Below are 14,109 nucleotides of genomic sequence, written 5' to 3'. Positions count from 1 at the left end.
TGTGTGTGTGTGTGTGTGTGTGTGTGTGTGTGTGTGTGTGTGTGTGTGTGTGTGCGTTGGCCACACCTTAATAAAGCAGTTCATTGGTGACAGGGTGGGACAAAGGCTTTAATACAGCATTAGTGCAGGAATCTTTAGGTTGTGCTTATTAACAAGTGTGTGTGTGTGTGTGTATGTGTGTGTGTGTATGTGTGTGTGTGTATGTGTGTGTGTGTATGTGTGTGTGTGTATGTGTGTGTGTGTATGTGTGTGTGTGTATGTGTGTGTGTGTATGTGTGTGTGTGATTAATGGCTTCCTGACATTAAGCACAGCTTCAACAGAGTGCCCAAATCTTTGCATTAGCTTTGGTCCAACATCATACAGTATTATATGATAGGATATATGATATATATGATTTCTTTCATTGGTGTTTATAAAAAGCTGAAACTTGATACTGTGGTTTTTAAGGTAAATGGTATCTACTGCTGTATTTGGCAGTAGTATAAAATCTATACACATTATCATTTAATTAAACATAAGAGACCAATCAATCACAACCACAAGGCTTTGAGTTGACCCTGAATATCATGGCAAAATATCTGACATTTACTGTTTAGGTATCAGCTTAGTGAAGCGGTATTTACAACTCAACCAATAGACCACTGAGAAATATACCAACAAACAACACAATGGGGTCAGAAATGTACAGTCACATCACTTTAGCAATTGTTTCATATTTTTAAAAAGGTTTTCTGTACTTGTTCATAAGCACAACCTAAAGATTCCTGCACTAATGCTGTATTAAAGCTTTTGTCCCACTGAACTGCTTTATTAAGGTGTGGCTAACAACGCACACACACACAACCACACACACACACACACACACACACAACCACACACACACACACACACACACACACACACAAACACACCGAAACCTGCAGCGTGTCGTCCCTTCTTCCGTCCATGTCAATCAAACACTGTACAGACCCAGACTACACAGATTTACATATGACTACAAACATGCAGATAATTATCTCTGTAATATGATAGGTATGTCCCTTCAAACTCTCTAATGTATTATAATATCTACTGACAGTGGACGGCCAGAATAACAGGAAGACATTCCTAGTTCCATTGGGTTACTATAGACAACTTGGAGATTGGGGAGGTACTGGGCAGTGATGTACATCATTGGGTGAGTCAGACTCAAACCTATGACACAGAGGACACTGTGGCATGTGACCAGGCCTGCTGAGCCAAACAATACTTTCCGTTGTCTTGTTTTAGCTGCACAGAGGATGATGGACCTGTTTTTTTTTTAGAGAGTTGACAACCTGTTCACATGGTTAAACTTTTCTAAAATCTATGTACAAGTTTATTTGCATTCTAAACTTTATGTATATTTAGATTTTGTAGCTGAAGTCTTTACATGTTAACCAATGTAACATATATTGTATAAATGAAGAAATGCCTACCCTCCATAACTGACGACTGTAACATAACAAAATAATGGTCCAACCTGCAACAAAATCAGCACCACCTACAAAGCTGGTGTTACTGCTCACTACTGTGCCATGTGTGCGCCACACCTCTCAGAGATCACCCGTCAGTCAACGGCGCAGCAGCGCTATGTCTTCTTCTTTACCACATATTCTGTTGAAGATGGTTCGTGCAGGTGATACTCTGTCATGCTCATAAATAAAAATTAATTGCTGCTGCTGCTGAAAACACAGAACATGCGACTTTGTGTGAACTGGATCATATTTTACACGGAGACCGTCTGTGGCTACAAAGTTAGCATTCAAATTCAGTCTGTTAAATGTCGCAGTGGGAATACAAGATGGACCAAAATACCATAAAGAGCATGTAGACATGACAAAAGAGTATGTAAGTGAGACCACACATGGTGTTCTGATGTATTACTGTGAAAATAATGGCAAAGTGATGCAAAGTGGAGCAATGAGTCCACCATTTTTTTATAAACAGACATATCAGAGTTCATGTGTTTTCACCATACCCACTTACCAGTGAACTAAGGCTGTGTTTAAACTTGATCTTGTTAATACTTTAAAACACTGTTACATTAGTTTCACTAGTGTGTCACCTGTAACATACTCTGAAGCACAGTTGTTGCTGCCATGTTTGTGTGTGTTAAAGCAGCAAAGGTAAATGATCTCACCATAGGCTGGATAAGTATTATTTAATATTATACTGATTAAATGTTATTATTATTGTGTTGGAATGTATGAAAGGAAACTTGTACATTTACAAATAACAATCTTATTGTTGTAACATGTTTATTATTTAGATGTAAAAACAGTGACCTGTGTCTTGACATAATGGTGATTGATTTTAGTCTGTTGAACTCAGCCTTGGTGATCTTTGACCTACAGTGGTCAGTCTGTGCTCAGCTATTATTGTAGTAGTTACATGTTAATTTGAACATATCTCTTTACAATAGCCTGTCTTTCGAGCCACATCATGTGAACGACTCATTTTTGACCAAAGGGATCTATGAGCTTCAGCGGGACTGTGCAGTGGATTGACTCCGTCTGATGGTGAATGTACGGCCTGTCCTGAAATAGTTCTCTATTTCCTCCAGTGAGCGGCCGCGAGTCTCTGGGATGCACACGGCATTGAACAGCAGGCAGACGACACACACCACTGTGAAACACAGGTACGGCACGTACAGGCCGTAATTGTCCACAAGGTGTGTGAAGGCATGGGTGAGCATGAAGGCTGTCAACCAGCTGACAGTAACACACAGACCTGAAGCCACGCCCCTGGCAACCAGCGGCAACACCTCTGACATCAGCAGCCATGTGATTGGGCCCCATCCCATGGCGTATCCTAGGAGACATCCAACATTATGATGACAAAGCAAACAGCTCATATAAAAGAAGATGATATGATAGCACAATAATGGCACCAAAAAAAGGAAGCTACTCCGTTAGCTCTGATTTTGGAGAGATGACACTTGAATCTAAGTTGCACTACATAACAATACTGTGATGTTTGAAAAGTTTTCCAAATGAAGTAAGGCATGAGACCATAAATGAAACCAATTTAACAACTGAAAACACAGGGTTTCATGAGTACGAGCAGATGTTGATGTGAAATATACAGTGGTTAATCACGCTTCGAGAGCTAAGTATAACAAAATGTCCTAAGGACATAACAGGTCTTAACTTGTTGGAACGAGACAAAAGGTCAATTACTGCAAAAAGCACATGCTTCATTAAATACAGGGACACATGCCTGGCAGGATATCAAATCTCCACCCAATGAACAAGCTAACTGTGTATCTATATTTATTTTTAAGTGCTATTTTACTTGTATCTGTGTGGTGTGAACTGAACTGAACCAAAAACAAGAGTCTACAGCCAGGCTAGCAGTTCTTTGAAGGTGTGCTTAGGCTCACTGGTGCTTTGAGCTAAGTGCTAACATCCGAATGCCAACATGCCCCCAATGATAATGCTAACATGCTGATGTTTAGGTTAACCGAGGTAAGTTTAGTGCGCTAACATGCTAACATTTGGTGATTAGCAATAAAAATGAAGTACAGCTGATGGAAATGTCATTAGTGTTGCAGGTATTTGGCTATGAGGTTTTAAACAAATTAAATTTTGACTTGTTAGTGGCACTAGATGAAAAATCAGGGGATTACCAGAGTTATTATAATCCATCTTCTCTGGGATTTCAAAATCTGTACCAAATTTCATGGCAATATAGCCAGTAGTTGTCAAGATGTTGGTGGTGCTATAGAGGAAAAGCCAAGGGATCAGTGTCAATACAATTAGTCCTCGGGAGAACACAAATATCTGTACAAGATTTCATGCCAATCCATCCAGTAGCTATTTATACCAGTAGATATTTCAGTCTGAAACAAAGCGGTAGACGGACTGACCGGCATTTTCATCCCTGAAGACAACAGTGTGATTTGGGAAAACATTGATTTTCAACAAGAGTTCAAAGATGCTCTCAGCACTCACCAAATATAAACACCATGGTGCTGATGAGAGGAATGAGGCCTGCTGAACTGGCCTCTAAAGAGTTTCCGATGTCATTATGGGGGCTGTAGTTCAAACTCATTGTGAGGTTTGGAGGAGAGGGGCCTGGAGGGCAGGGCGTGGTGTGGGAGATCATGGTCAGAGTCAGAGTGGACAGGAACATCAGCATGCTTGACGTGTACAGTAGGGCTTTGCGTCCAGCCTTGTCCATCAGACTGGCTGCCACGGCAACAGAAAAGAGGCGGACGGCACCTACAATGGCAGCATCATACCTGACAGATACAAAATGAGTATAGGTCTGTATTCGATAGATAATATAATTAGATAATAGATAAATACAGTTAAATAGGTTATATCTCATACTTAGGCGCCAGGGAAACTTTGCTCTTGGCAAAGATGGGCTCCATGTAGACCAGAATGGGTGTGACGCCCGTCATTTGCTGCAGGAAACGCATCACCACTGAGATAATGATTGGCCGGTAGTAGACGGGTGTGGCAAGCTGGGACCATGTGACTCTACTCTGTGTGTTGATGCTGTGCTGCATTGGTAGAAATATAAAACTCACATACATGTACTAGTTTATATTTACTTTAAAACTCCTCTAGTATGTAAACCACATGTGTGTTCCCCGTAAAACCTCAGTGCATCTTTAGCTGATCTCCTCAAGTCGATAGAATTGTCCCCTTTAAGTTGTTAAAAACATTCCAGCAGCTGCCTGTCTCTTACTTGTATGGCACTGAGCTCGATTTGTGTGTCGTAGTGACTCCCCCTCAGCCAGCGGAGGGCTCTCTCAGCCTGCTGCTCTCGCCCCAAGGAGAGGAGCCTCCTGGGAGAGGAGGGCATGAACACAAGCAGCACAACCATCAACAGAGCTGGCACCTCCCCGGCTATTGCCAGCCACCGCCACGGAACCACTAGACCTGTACATCACATCACATCGTCATGTTGAGATTATGATAGCATGAGCAACAAAGCAGAAAAGCAGTGGCTGTTGCCACTAAAAATATCACAGCATGTGTAATGACTCAATATTATCCATTAGTCTATTATTAGTCTATTTGTGTCTATTAACTTCAACTTAATTGTTGATTCTCACATCTTTGCCACTGTGTCAACTTACAGCCATCAAACCTGTGTCTAAGGAAAACACTGAGCCGCTAAATGTGTAAAAAATTAATGTTACTTTTAGTAATGGTATTAATGCAGCCGTGTTGGTATATTCTTACTCAGGGCGTAGAGCGCCAGGGTCCCAAACACAGCAGTGACCTGAGGGCAGGAGCCCAGAGCTCCTCTCACTCCTTTGTGGGAGATCTCTGAGATGTAAACCTATGACATAAACACACAAAAGACACACAAACAGTAACATGAACACAAGCGTAAATCACGTATACGTGTGCAATTTTGTATCTGTAACCATGGTGACCTACAGGAATGGATGCCGCTGTCATCCCACCGGCGACACCTGTAAGGAAGCGACCAACAAGGAGCATCCACAAGTCCACAGCCCCTCCCATCAGCATGTATCTAAGACACATATACAGATGACAAGAAAAAAATAGTACATGCAGGCTCAATGATTTCAAAGGCATGATGTTTTTACTGCTGTGTGTGCACTTTTGAATAAATTATAGCATTCTGTGGTTTTTGCACCGCAGGGTACAGTTAAATAGATACCATTAATGAATGCCTCCCTCTGCAAAACTCTTTGCTTTAATCATGTAGTGCAGTAACCACATCTGCACCAACATGTTCTGTGCAAATTGGTTCAGTTTAGTGTAGATCTGAATAATAATCTCACAGGCATGTGTAGGATTGCTTGGCCTTGGCGGAGGTATATGCTCCTCTGAGTGCCATTCTAATTGTACCTGTTAGGGCGGGACTACTTACTGTGTTATCATTTTTATTACTTAATAGAGTTTGGTGACATGTTATTCCCAGAATAGCCACACAAAACATTCACCTCACTAGAGATCTATATGTGGTAATTGAAAACAATTTGGAAAGTAACTGGTAGCTACAGCTGTCAAACAAATGTAGTGGAATAAAAAGTATAACATGAAATGTAATGCAGTAGAAGTATAGCAGATAATGATGCCTGTATGCTGTTTCTTTGACCCACCCAATAGTCGACGGCACTGCTGACATCATGATGCTCAGCTTGCGCCCAACCATGTCGTTGAGCAGCATTGCCCCCAGCCCTCCGGCCGCTGCACCCAGTGAATAGATTGAGCCGAACCACGCGGCCTTCTCTGTGTCCATCCTGAGCCGAGGGTCAGCATCAGGACTCTTGAGCTGTGGCAGCACGGGGGACGAGAAGACCAGGGAGTAACCGAAGCTGAAGTTCCCCAGGACGGCCGAGAAAACGGCCAGGAACAGTTTGGAGTTTTTGATCTGGGAAAAACGGATATGGATGATTTAGAAATAAGAAGATAACCTGCACAAATATTGAGCATAGGGCAAAAATCCTTTCTTTAAGATAAGAGTAAATACTGAAGTTCTTTTCACAGAAATAAATGAAATAAATTCATAAATATGTGCACTTGGCTTTTGGAAGTGTTGTCCAGTGAGCTCATCCTGTAGAGAGAGGAGGTGATGTGTGTTTTGGGTTTACACACAGTATTGTCTGCATGAGTGACAAGAGGTCTCAGGGAAATGAAAAACTTCACAGCAAGTATTACTCTGTGCAGCACTTAAGTGAGATAAAGAAAAGGGGAGAACTATAAATTACACTATTCTAAACAAAAGTCATGTTGAATTGTGCAGTCTTGTTTTAATGTCATGTTAATTAGAATTTGTTTTCTACTGATTATAGAGCTTTTCCTGCCAAATGGTGAATAACGTTGAAAGTCTTTTTGTACAAATGATTTAAACTAATGCAAGAAACATTTGTCATTTACCTGCTTTAGGTGTCGGGACGTGTGCTGAAGATTTTAGGGCTTGATTAAGAGAACTATTGTTTGTCATGGGGGAGGGAAGGAAGTCTGCGCAGCTGTGTGCACATGATCATGCCTTTAGTTCATGCAGTTGTTCCTCAGTCAAGCCAAGTTTGCAAGTCTGTTGTTTTCTTTTCACTTTTGGATTACATGTGTGTTGCACTGTGTAAATAAATCAACTATTTGGGTTTTTGACAATCAAGGGCCAATTTCATAAAGACAGATTTTAATTATGGCTTAAATCTAACTGGCAGTCCTCACACAGATGTCTAAATTCATCTGTTGCACAAAGCTGGCTTGACTATCTTAGAACTAATTTGCCATCAATTCAAACAAAACAAAAAAAAAAGAAACATGGCTACTGAGCATAAAACTTCACACCACAAAACAATATGTTAGGTTCTAATCCTAACATATAAACAAGAGATGAGGAATTTGTCTTTTTTGTTCATAATGTCTTAAATTAAACAATGACAAACTGAATCAACGAGCTATTGTTAGGACTTTTAGGTGAATTACAATTAGTGAAATGTTTCCAACCTGGGATTCAGATGATGTTAGTCTTCTGTTCAGCAGTGGAGTCTCTTCATTCATGTGTCCTGACATGATGACAGCAGCCTTTATCAAAGTGTCCGATTTATATAATCTGTTTAACGTATTTACTATTTGTTCCTCGTCCTCAAGAAAAATGAAATATTTCTAAAATTAAACAAAATGTTATTCGCTAAAAAACACTTCGAGATGAAAAGAAATCAATGTCCATCCTGTTCCAATGAATCTTGACCATAATGAAGCTTGCAGCACAGGTGAGTCTTGTTTACAGGCAGGCAAGAAAAAAGGAAGCAGGCTGTTTCAATCCAAAGACTTTTTTGCTTAAGAGCAGTCGTATCCACCCTGCTCAAGTATTAAGCTTTATCTTCCTGTGGGCAATGTGCACTTGTGGATTTTCCAGGCTGACAGATAAAAAACTGTCATAATGAAAACGAAACTGGAAACTGTGTTTACACTGGACTTTCACAAGTGAAACATTCATGGTTTGAATTATTGAACATCTTAAATACATTGCTCTCACAATTGCTCTTACATTTTTCTTTTCTTTCTTTTCATTAATGATAAATCAATGAAAAACTGATGATTTAGTATAGTATGTTCAGTAAATTTTTGGGTAGAGTTTTAGTTGCTTTTCTAGAGAAATGATGAATGATTGCACAAAATAAAAACTGTACCCAAAATATCAGCTGTTCGTGGATGTTCAAATGAATCTACATTGGCTTTGCAAAAAAAGATTGGTCAGATTCTCATTGAAACAGCTTACAGATACATGTTACTTTCTGCCCTCAATAGTTCACTTTCAAAGTCCAGTGTAGATGAAGCCACGGTGTTGTACAATGTCATGAGCAGAAAGCAGAAGAGAGGTAACAACATGATTCTTGGATTGAGCCATACAGAGGGAAAGCAGAAGAAGACGACAGTCAGATCCCCTGTCAGTGGAGTCAGGGGAGAGGAAAGTACAGGCTGCTTCCCCCCTCAGCCCACTCATCATGAGATGTACCGAAATCTTACAGCACCACACAAATAAAAGCCTACGCATTTATTGAGTTGAGGGAAACTGAGAGCATGTTACAGTATTTAGTGACACCATGTTGTCAGCTATTTTAGTTTGTTAAAGTTATGATCTGTGACAGAACTTCCCTTTTCCCACTTTTACTGACCAATATGGAGCAATCATTTGGAAGGTCATGAAAGGTCATGAAAGTCTTATACTTTATAAAAGTATAAGTATAAGTATCAATAAAAAATTCAAGGAAAACAAATCCAGGTGGTGATGCAGTAGAGAAATAACATAACATAGAAAACATGGACATCCTTAAAGAAGGATTTAGGAATGTGCTTTTATTATTCTGCATTAGAATAAAATGGTGAACATTAATTGCTGGAGTGATTTGAACAGTTTACTTCTCTTTTCTTTGTGTAAATTTGTGTAGGAGAATGAGACGGCGAGGGTGAGTATCTGTTAAATCCATCTGCATGTCCTCTCAGCTCCCCAATGATGTTGTGGAAAATGGAAAGTGTGTTTTTGTCCCAGTCTGTGGGAGTTTATAGTGTGTGTGTGTACTTCTTTCTCTCCTCTATTTGTTGCTTCACCTCCACACTTCCACACAGGAACCCAAGCTCCCGGCTGTTTTTTATCCCAGCTCTACTGCACCATGGGCAGCCTCAAGACCGGCCACTGGCCCCTGATCCTGGTTCACATGCTTCTGCCGCAGCTTCAGTGCGGAAAGGTGCAGGGAATTGATCTTGTGTCCCAGAAACTACGACGGCTCAACGAACAGGTCGGCTTGAATCAGACTGTGTATGTGTGTGTTTACAATAGTTAACCTTCATCAGTGTAATGGGATTTTTTATTAGATTAACAAGACTATGCTATGCTATTATCATACTGTTACTTTTTTCAGTGATGCCAAGTTATTACAGTAGCAGTTGTGATATTGACCGAACAGTTGGTGCTACATCAGTTTAAGTGTGTCATAGCTGATTATCTGACCCCTCTGCAAAAAGGTGGCTCTCTGCAATTGCTGGGTTTATTTCAAGTTTTTCCAATGAATTACTATATGTGTTTATATCCCATTATAATAGAAGTGGAAATTAAAATGCACTCCAATTTCATAATAAAACCAAACCTGTGCACTCCTTGGGATTAATGTCTTAACTCTAAGGACACTTTCAATTTTAAAAAATGGTATTTTAGTAAAACAAAAAACAGCAAAACAATAAATGTAGAAAGATGAAATTTTATGATAAAATGATAGAATGATAGATAGGAGCTACAGATCCAAAGACTTTATTACCTCACATTGGGAACTCTTATTAATTAAATCTCCAAAACACTGAGGTATTGGACTTAATTTTGGATTTATGAAACTAACAAAACATTTAGTCATGTCTGCCCTGCCCCTCTCTGTTTTTGTACTGCTCCCAGACAAGTTAGTCATTTAAAAGTACTGATCGTTCAAGGTATAAAGTCATCACACACATGTATGTTTTTTTTCTTCTGAAGATTTTGAATATTTTCCTGACCTTCAAATCAGTTACCAAACAGCTGCAGAAATCCATTTCTTCTTTGATCAGTTCCAGCAGTTCCAGGCGCTGACCCAGGCCCGTTTGGACATGTTGGCCCTGAACCAGAACAGGAACTCCTCACCGGGGCTGGAGAGCCGCGTTCAAGATCTGAATGACCATTACCACCACATGTCACAGGACCTTGAGCACCTAAAGCAGAGCACAACGCAGGAGATAGAGGGTCTCAGGTTAGAGCTGGAGGAAAATCACTCACTACAGATGTGACGAACTCCTGCATACTGGTTTTATTTGGCAAGTAAAGGTTTTCTGGAAAGCAGAGAGTTAAGAGCAGAGAGAGGGCAATTTGAGTACTGTCCAGTTTACTGTAGTCCAGTTCATAAAAAGACAGGGATTATATCCTCGGCATGTTAAATCTGACAAAATTGCTACTTGCGCTGTGACGTGGGTCGCGACATTACTTCAAAAACATCTTATGTTGGGATATCTGAAATGTTGAGTGGGTGGCTCTTCCTTTTAGCATCTGTTCTTGTTGGGGGATGAGAGTAATGATTAACAGAGCAGCTTTTGGACAACATTCCTCCTTATACAACTAAAGTAATTCAGTATTTTCCATATTTAAAAAATCTACTCTGTGGCGATATGTTTAAAATGCATCCATCCAACATGATGCATCCAACATCATATTTTCCAGATATGTCAATATACGGCATATACATTATGTTAGTTCCATAAACATCATTACGACTGACAAACTTTACTCATAATGTGCATGGCAAAACAAAAAAAAAGTATTACGAGTAACACATGAATTAAAGGAAAACATTCTTATGTTGTTCATCATCCCAGGGAGTGGAGTAGGAAGCTTGAGAAAAAGAGTAAGCGGATGGAGGGTCGTCTGGCTTTGATGGAGAGGAACCTGAGGGAGAACCGCCGTCAGAGAGAGAAGCTTGATCTTGGTCAGGACTTCTCCAACCTTACCCTGGAGCTCCAGAGCCAGGAGGAAAGGCTGGCTGCCCTTCAAGCCCAGCGTGATGAGCTGTTAATGGGGCTGAAGGGGTTGCAGGAATCCCTGAAAAACCAGGTGCTGCGTGTAACCCGACTCGAGGGACAGCTCGGTGAGGTCCTGCAGTGGAATGGAGCAGGGAACATCAGGAGTTCTGTGAGGGTGGGAGAACCTCTCAGCTCCAACATCACACCACAAGAGTACTATGAAACACGCAGGAGAGCCCAGACCCACAGAGGAGGGAGGCCTGGAAGGATTCTGGGTGGACATACACAACCCAGACCAGAAGGAAGCAGTCAAGCCAAGACTGATCAACCAAGACTGGATCAATACCACGCAACAAACCGGCCGAAACATTCAAAGGCCCAGAGGTCAAGACCTCGGCCGGACTCTCCTCCACAGATACAAGACCAATATCCAAACCCTAAACCCCAGTCCACAGATTACCTGCCCCAGCCTGATGCGTACCGCTCTCAGTCACAGATCCAGATGCGGGCCCAGACGTGGCCTCACCCGATCCAGCAGGAACAGCTCCAGTCTCACCAGTCTGTGTCTTCTCGTCATGCCCAGATCCAGCCCCAGGACCAACAACCACTCAAGCCTCAGTTACAACCTCAGAGACACCCCCAGTTAGACAACCCCAATTATTCCTCTTGGCCCCAGCCCCCGTCCCAGGCTCAAACTCATCCTGGACCCACCAAAGACAGGCAGAGCAGGACCAGACTAGGGGCTCCTGAGCCCCAGGCCTCAGATGTTCTCCCTCATCCCCAGTCTGAGTCTTATCAGCCCAGGGCTAGCAGGTTGAAAAGCCAAGATGAGGACGTAAGCGACACCAAGGTAGAGACTTCAGTGATCCATAACTTCCTCCAGCTTCCTGTGAGGCACAAGATCCCAGCAAGGCCAGTTCCTAAAAAGGATGCAACCAGTAAGTAAAAGTCAGTACGCTAATGTGTTCGACCAAAATAGAGCGAGATATTGAATCTGATCAGAAAAGGATTACATTTACTATATAATGGTGAGAAACAAGCTGTATCAGGTTTCTAGTTCCTACATGTCAGATAACTTGAATCAAGGGTTATCTTGCATACAACAGCAGACCCAAAAGCTCCTCTTCATATATTTGCAAGTTGTCTCATAGCCCACATTATAACACCCACTCACTTATACATCACTGAAGACAGACAGAGACACACAGAGAAAGAGGTGTTGAGTGGTTCACTGAGGGTTCGTCAGCTGGGAGTTGAATGTGGAGTTCTGCTCTCATCTGAAAAATCCATTTACTTTTTCTACATTCACACTGAATAACATCTGTAACCCCTTTTAGACGTAGTAGAGGCTTTCACAGTCTGAGCACATACTTCCTAAACTGTTTTACGCTTCATTCCTTTTTATTATGTGTTGTCTGGGTGGGTGCATTATGTAGTTTCATTGGTTTGCTAGGTTTGATGTTATATCTTCTCTCTCCCTCTGTCTGCAGTCTGTAACGTGGACTCCATGCTGTTTTTCCCCTCTGCATCAGCGGAGAACTATGTCACCTTTGCTCTGACTCTCCCTGACCTTCCTGAACTTTCTGTGTGTCTGTGGCTCCGTGTGGAGGCCTCACATGTTGGCACACTGCTCTCCTATGCCACAGATGACAATGACAACCAGTTAGTTTTGTATGGGCGTAACTCCTCTGCCTCATCTACGTCCTTCTCTGCTTCTTCTTCATCTTCCCACCCCTCCTACTCCTCTTCTCCATTCGCACCGGATTCCTACCGTTCTGCTTTTTCGCCCTCTCTGGACTTTGTCATTGGAGACCCTGTATATCGCCGTCTCCCCACATCATTACTTCTGGACTCTCGCTGGCACCACCTCTGCGTCCTCTGGTCCTCCATCCAGGGTCGTTTCTGGCACTACAGTGACCGTCGTCTCACCTCATCAGGCTCCAACTTCAGGAAGGGCTGGGAGATTCCAGGAGGTGGATCTGTGGTGCTGGGGCAGGAGCAGGACTCTGTTGGTGGAGGGTTTGACGCCTCAGAGGGTTTTGCAGGGCAGGTAGCAGGGTTCAGGGTATGGAACCGGGTGCTGAGCCCACCGGAGGTTGAAGGGGTGGCAGATGGGAGAGGTGTGCCCAGAGGGGTGGTGCTCGACATGGAGGATATAAAGGAGGTTCATGGGGAGGTGCAGCAGGTGGCATGTGAATGTTTGGAGCACTGTGTCTGATAAAGTTTTGGAGGAGGATTCAAATGAAGAGGCAAAATAAAAATAACTTTTATTTTAGATTTTATTCTATTTTTTATATTTGAGTCCTCGGATGAGCATGCACCACAAGTGCACTCTCATTGGACTTAAAGACAGAGCAAAAACATCTTTACTCACCTGGACAAAAAACTCCAGCATGCTATAAGCTTGTATTCATAACACCAGCAATTCACAATAAAGAATTATTAACAGGGCAGTGTCTTGCTCAGGGATACTTTATGGGGTAAAAACTGGGATTGGAGCAACTGGGCAACGCTTAAGTTCACATTGATTTATGTGCAATAATAAGCTTAATTTAATTCACAGGCCAACTGATAAACATTACAACGGATCCTAGAATGATACCTATTAGTAAGATAAAATTGTGCTTGTAACTGTGATGTGTAAGTCCATTACTTTCATGTGAAAACGATGCTGCACTTTGTTTCTTGCCTGTTCTTGAATTTGAACTTTTGATAGTCACTGTATGACTACAGACAGAGATACAGCGCCTGTTTGTTGTCTTTTGGATTGTTAGTAAAAGCTCATGTTTATATGAATAAACTTAAACTCAGTAAAACTCCACCAAATGAATGATGAATGATTTAATTGTTTGGATTTGGGTTGTTTTAATTAATCAGGTTATTTTTTATTTGCACAAATTAAAAAATACTCTGGAGCACAAAAGTGGCACTTACACATTATCATATCATACAGTATAGAAAAATAACACTATAGGAAGCATTTTTCCTAAATATGAGTAGGCCTACCTTTTGTTTTTACTACTACAAATTATTTTTCTAATAATACTCTTACATGAATAAAGGATTTGAATACTTCTTCCACCACTGGTGAAGAAAGGCACTGATGTCTTT

At 41.5% G+C, this 14,109-nt stretch overlaps 2 protein-coding genes across 2 annotated transcripts; one reads left to right on the top strand and one right to left on the bottom strand.

The window, feature by feature from the left end:
• Positions 1-1,984: 1,984 nt before the first annotated feature.
• LOC111230231 (solute carrier family 2, facilitated glucose transporter member 6-like) lies at positions 1,985-7,844 on the bottom strand. The gene is made up of 8 exons (XM_022756890.1): positions 7,468-7,844; positions 6,114-6,385; positions 5,422-5,518; positions 5,221-5,320; positions 4,721-4,914; positions 4,357-4,532; positions 3,976-4,265; positions 1,985-2,833 (listed from the first exon to the last, which is right to left on the bottom strand). The coding sequence occupies exons 1-8, from the start codon at positions 7,531-7,533 to the stop codon at positions 2,505-2,507; spliced, it is 1,524 nt and encodes a 507-aa protein (XP_022612611.1). The 5' UTR covers positions 7,534-7,844; the 3' UTR covers positions 1,985-2,504.
• A 1,256-nt stretch (positions 7,845-9,100) lies between these two features.
• Positions 9,101-13,803, top strand: ptx4 (pentraxin 4). Its single transcript, XM_022756934.1, has 4 exons — positions 9,101-9,260; positions 10,057-10,235; positions 10,855-11,936; positions 12,489-13,803. The coding sequence occupies exons 1-4, from the start codon at positions 9,135-9,137 to the stop codon at positions 13,214-13,216; spliced, it is 2,115 nt and encodes a 704-aa protein (XP_022612655.1). The 5' UTR covers positions 9,101-9,134; the 3' UTR covers positions 13,217-13,803.
• The last annotated feature ends 306 nt before the right edge of the window (positions 13,804-14,109 follow it).

The sequence above is a fragment of the Seriola dumerili genome, unplaced genomic scaffold (genome assembly GCF_002260705.1).
Source record: "Seriola dumerili isolate Sdu_G_001 unplaced genomic scaffold, Sdu_1.0 BDQW01000260.1, whole genome shotgun sequence".
In the NCBI taxonomy this organism is placed as follows: domain Eukaryota; kingdom Metazoa; phylum Chordata; class Actinopteri; order Carangiformes; family Carangidae; genus Seriola; species Seriola dumerili.
Note: the sequence above shows the minus strand (reverse complement) of the source record. Positions and strands in the feature narration are given on the sequence as shown.

Excerpts from the sequence above, each read along its gene's own strand:
- LOC111230231 (XM_022756890.1), bottom strand. The coding sequence starts at position 7,533 with ATGTCAGGACACATGAATGAAGAGACTCCACTGCTGAACAGAAGACTA. Across the intron at positions 4,915-5,220 it reads CCTGGCGCTCTACGCCCTGA|GTCTAGTGGTTCCGTGGCGG; the intron begins GTAAGAATATAC and ends TGTGATGTACAG. Across the intron at positions 2,834-3,975 it reads CACCATGGTGTTTATATTTG|GATACGCCATGGGATGGGGC; the intron begins GTGAGTGCTGAG and ends GATGTCTCCTAG.
- ptx4 (XM_022756934.1), top strand. The coding sequence starts at position 9,135 with ATGGGCAGCCTCAAGACCGGCCACTGGCCCCTGATCCTGGTTCACATG. Across the intron at positions 10,236-10,854 it reads CAGGAGATAGAGGGTCTCAG|GGAGTGGAGTAGGAAGCTTG; the intron begins GTTAGAGCTGGA and ends TCATCATCCCAG. Across the intron at positions 11,937-12,488 it reads TCCTAAAAAGGATGCAACCA|TCTGTAACGTGGACTCCATG; the intron begins GTAAGTAAAAGT and ends CTCTGTCTGCAG.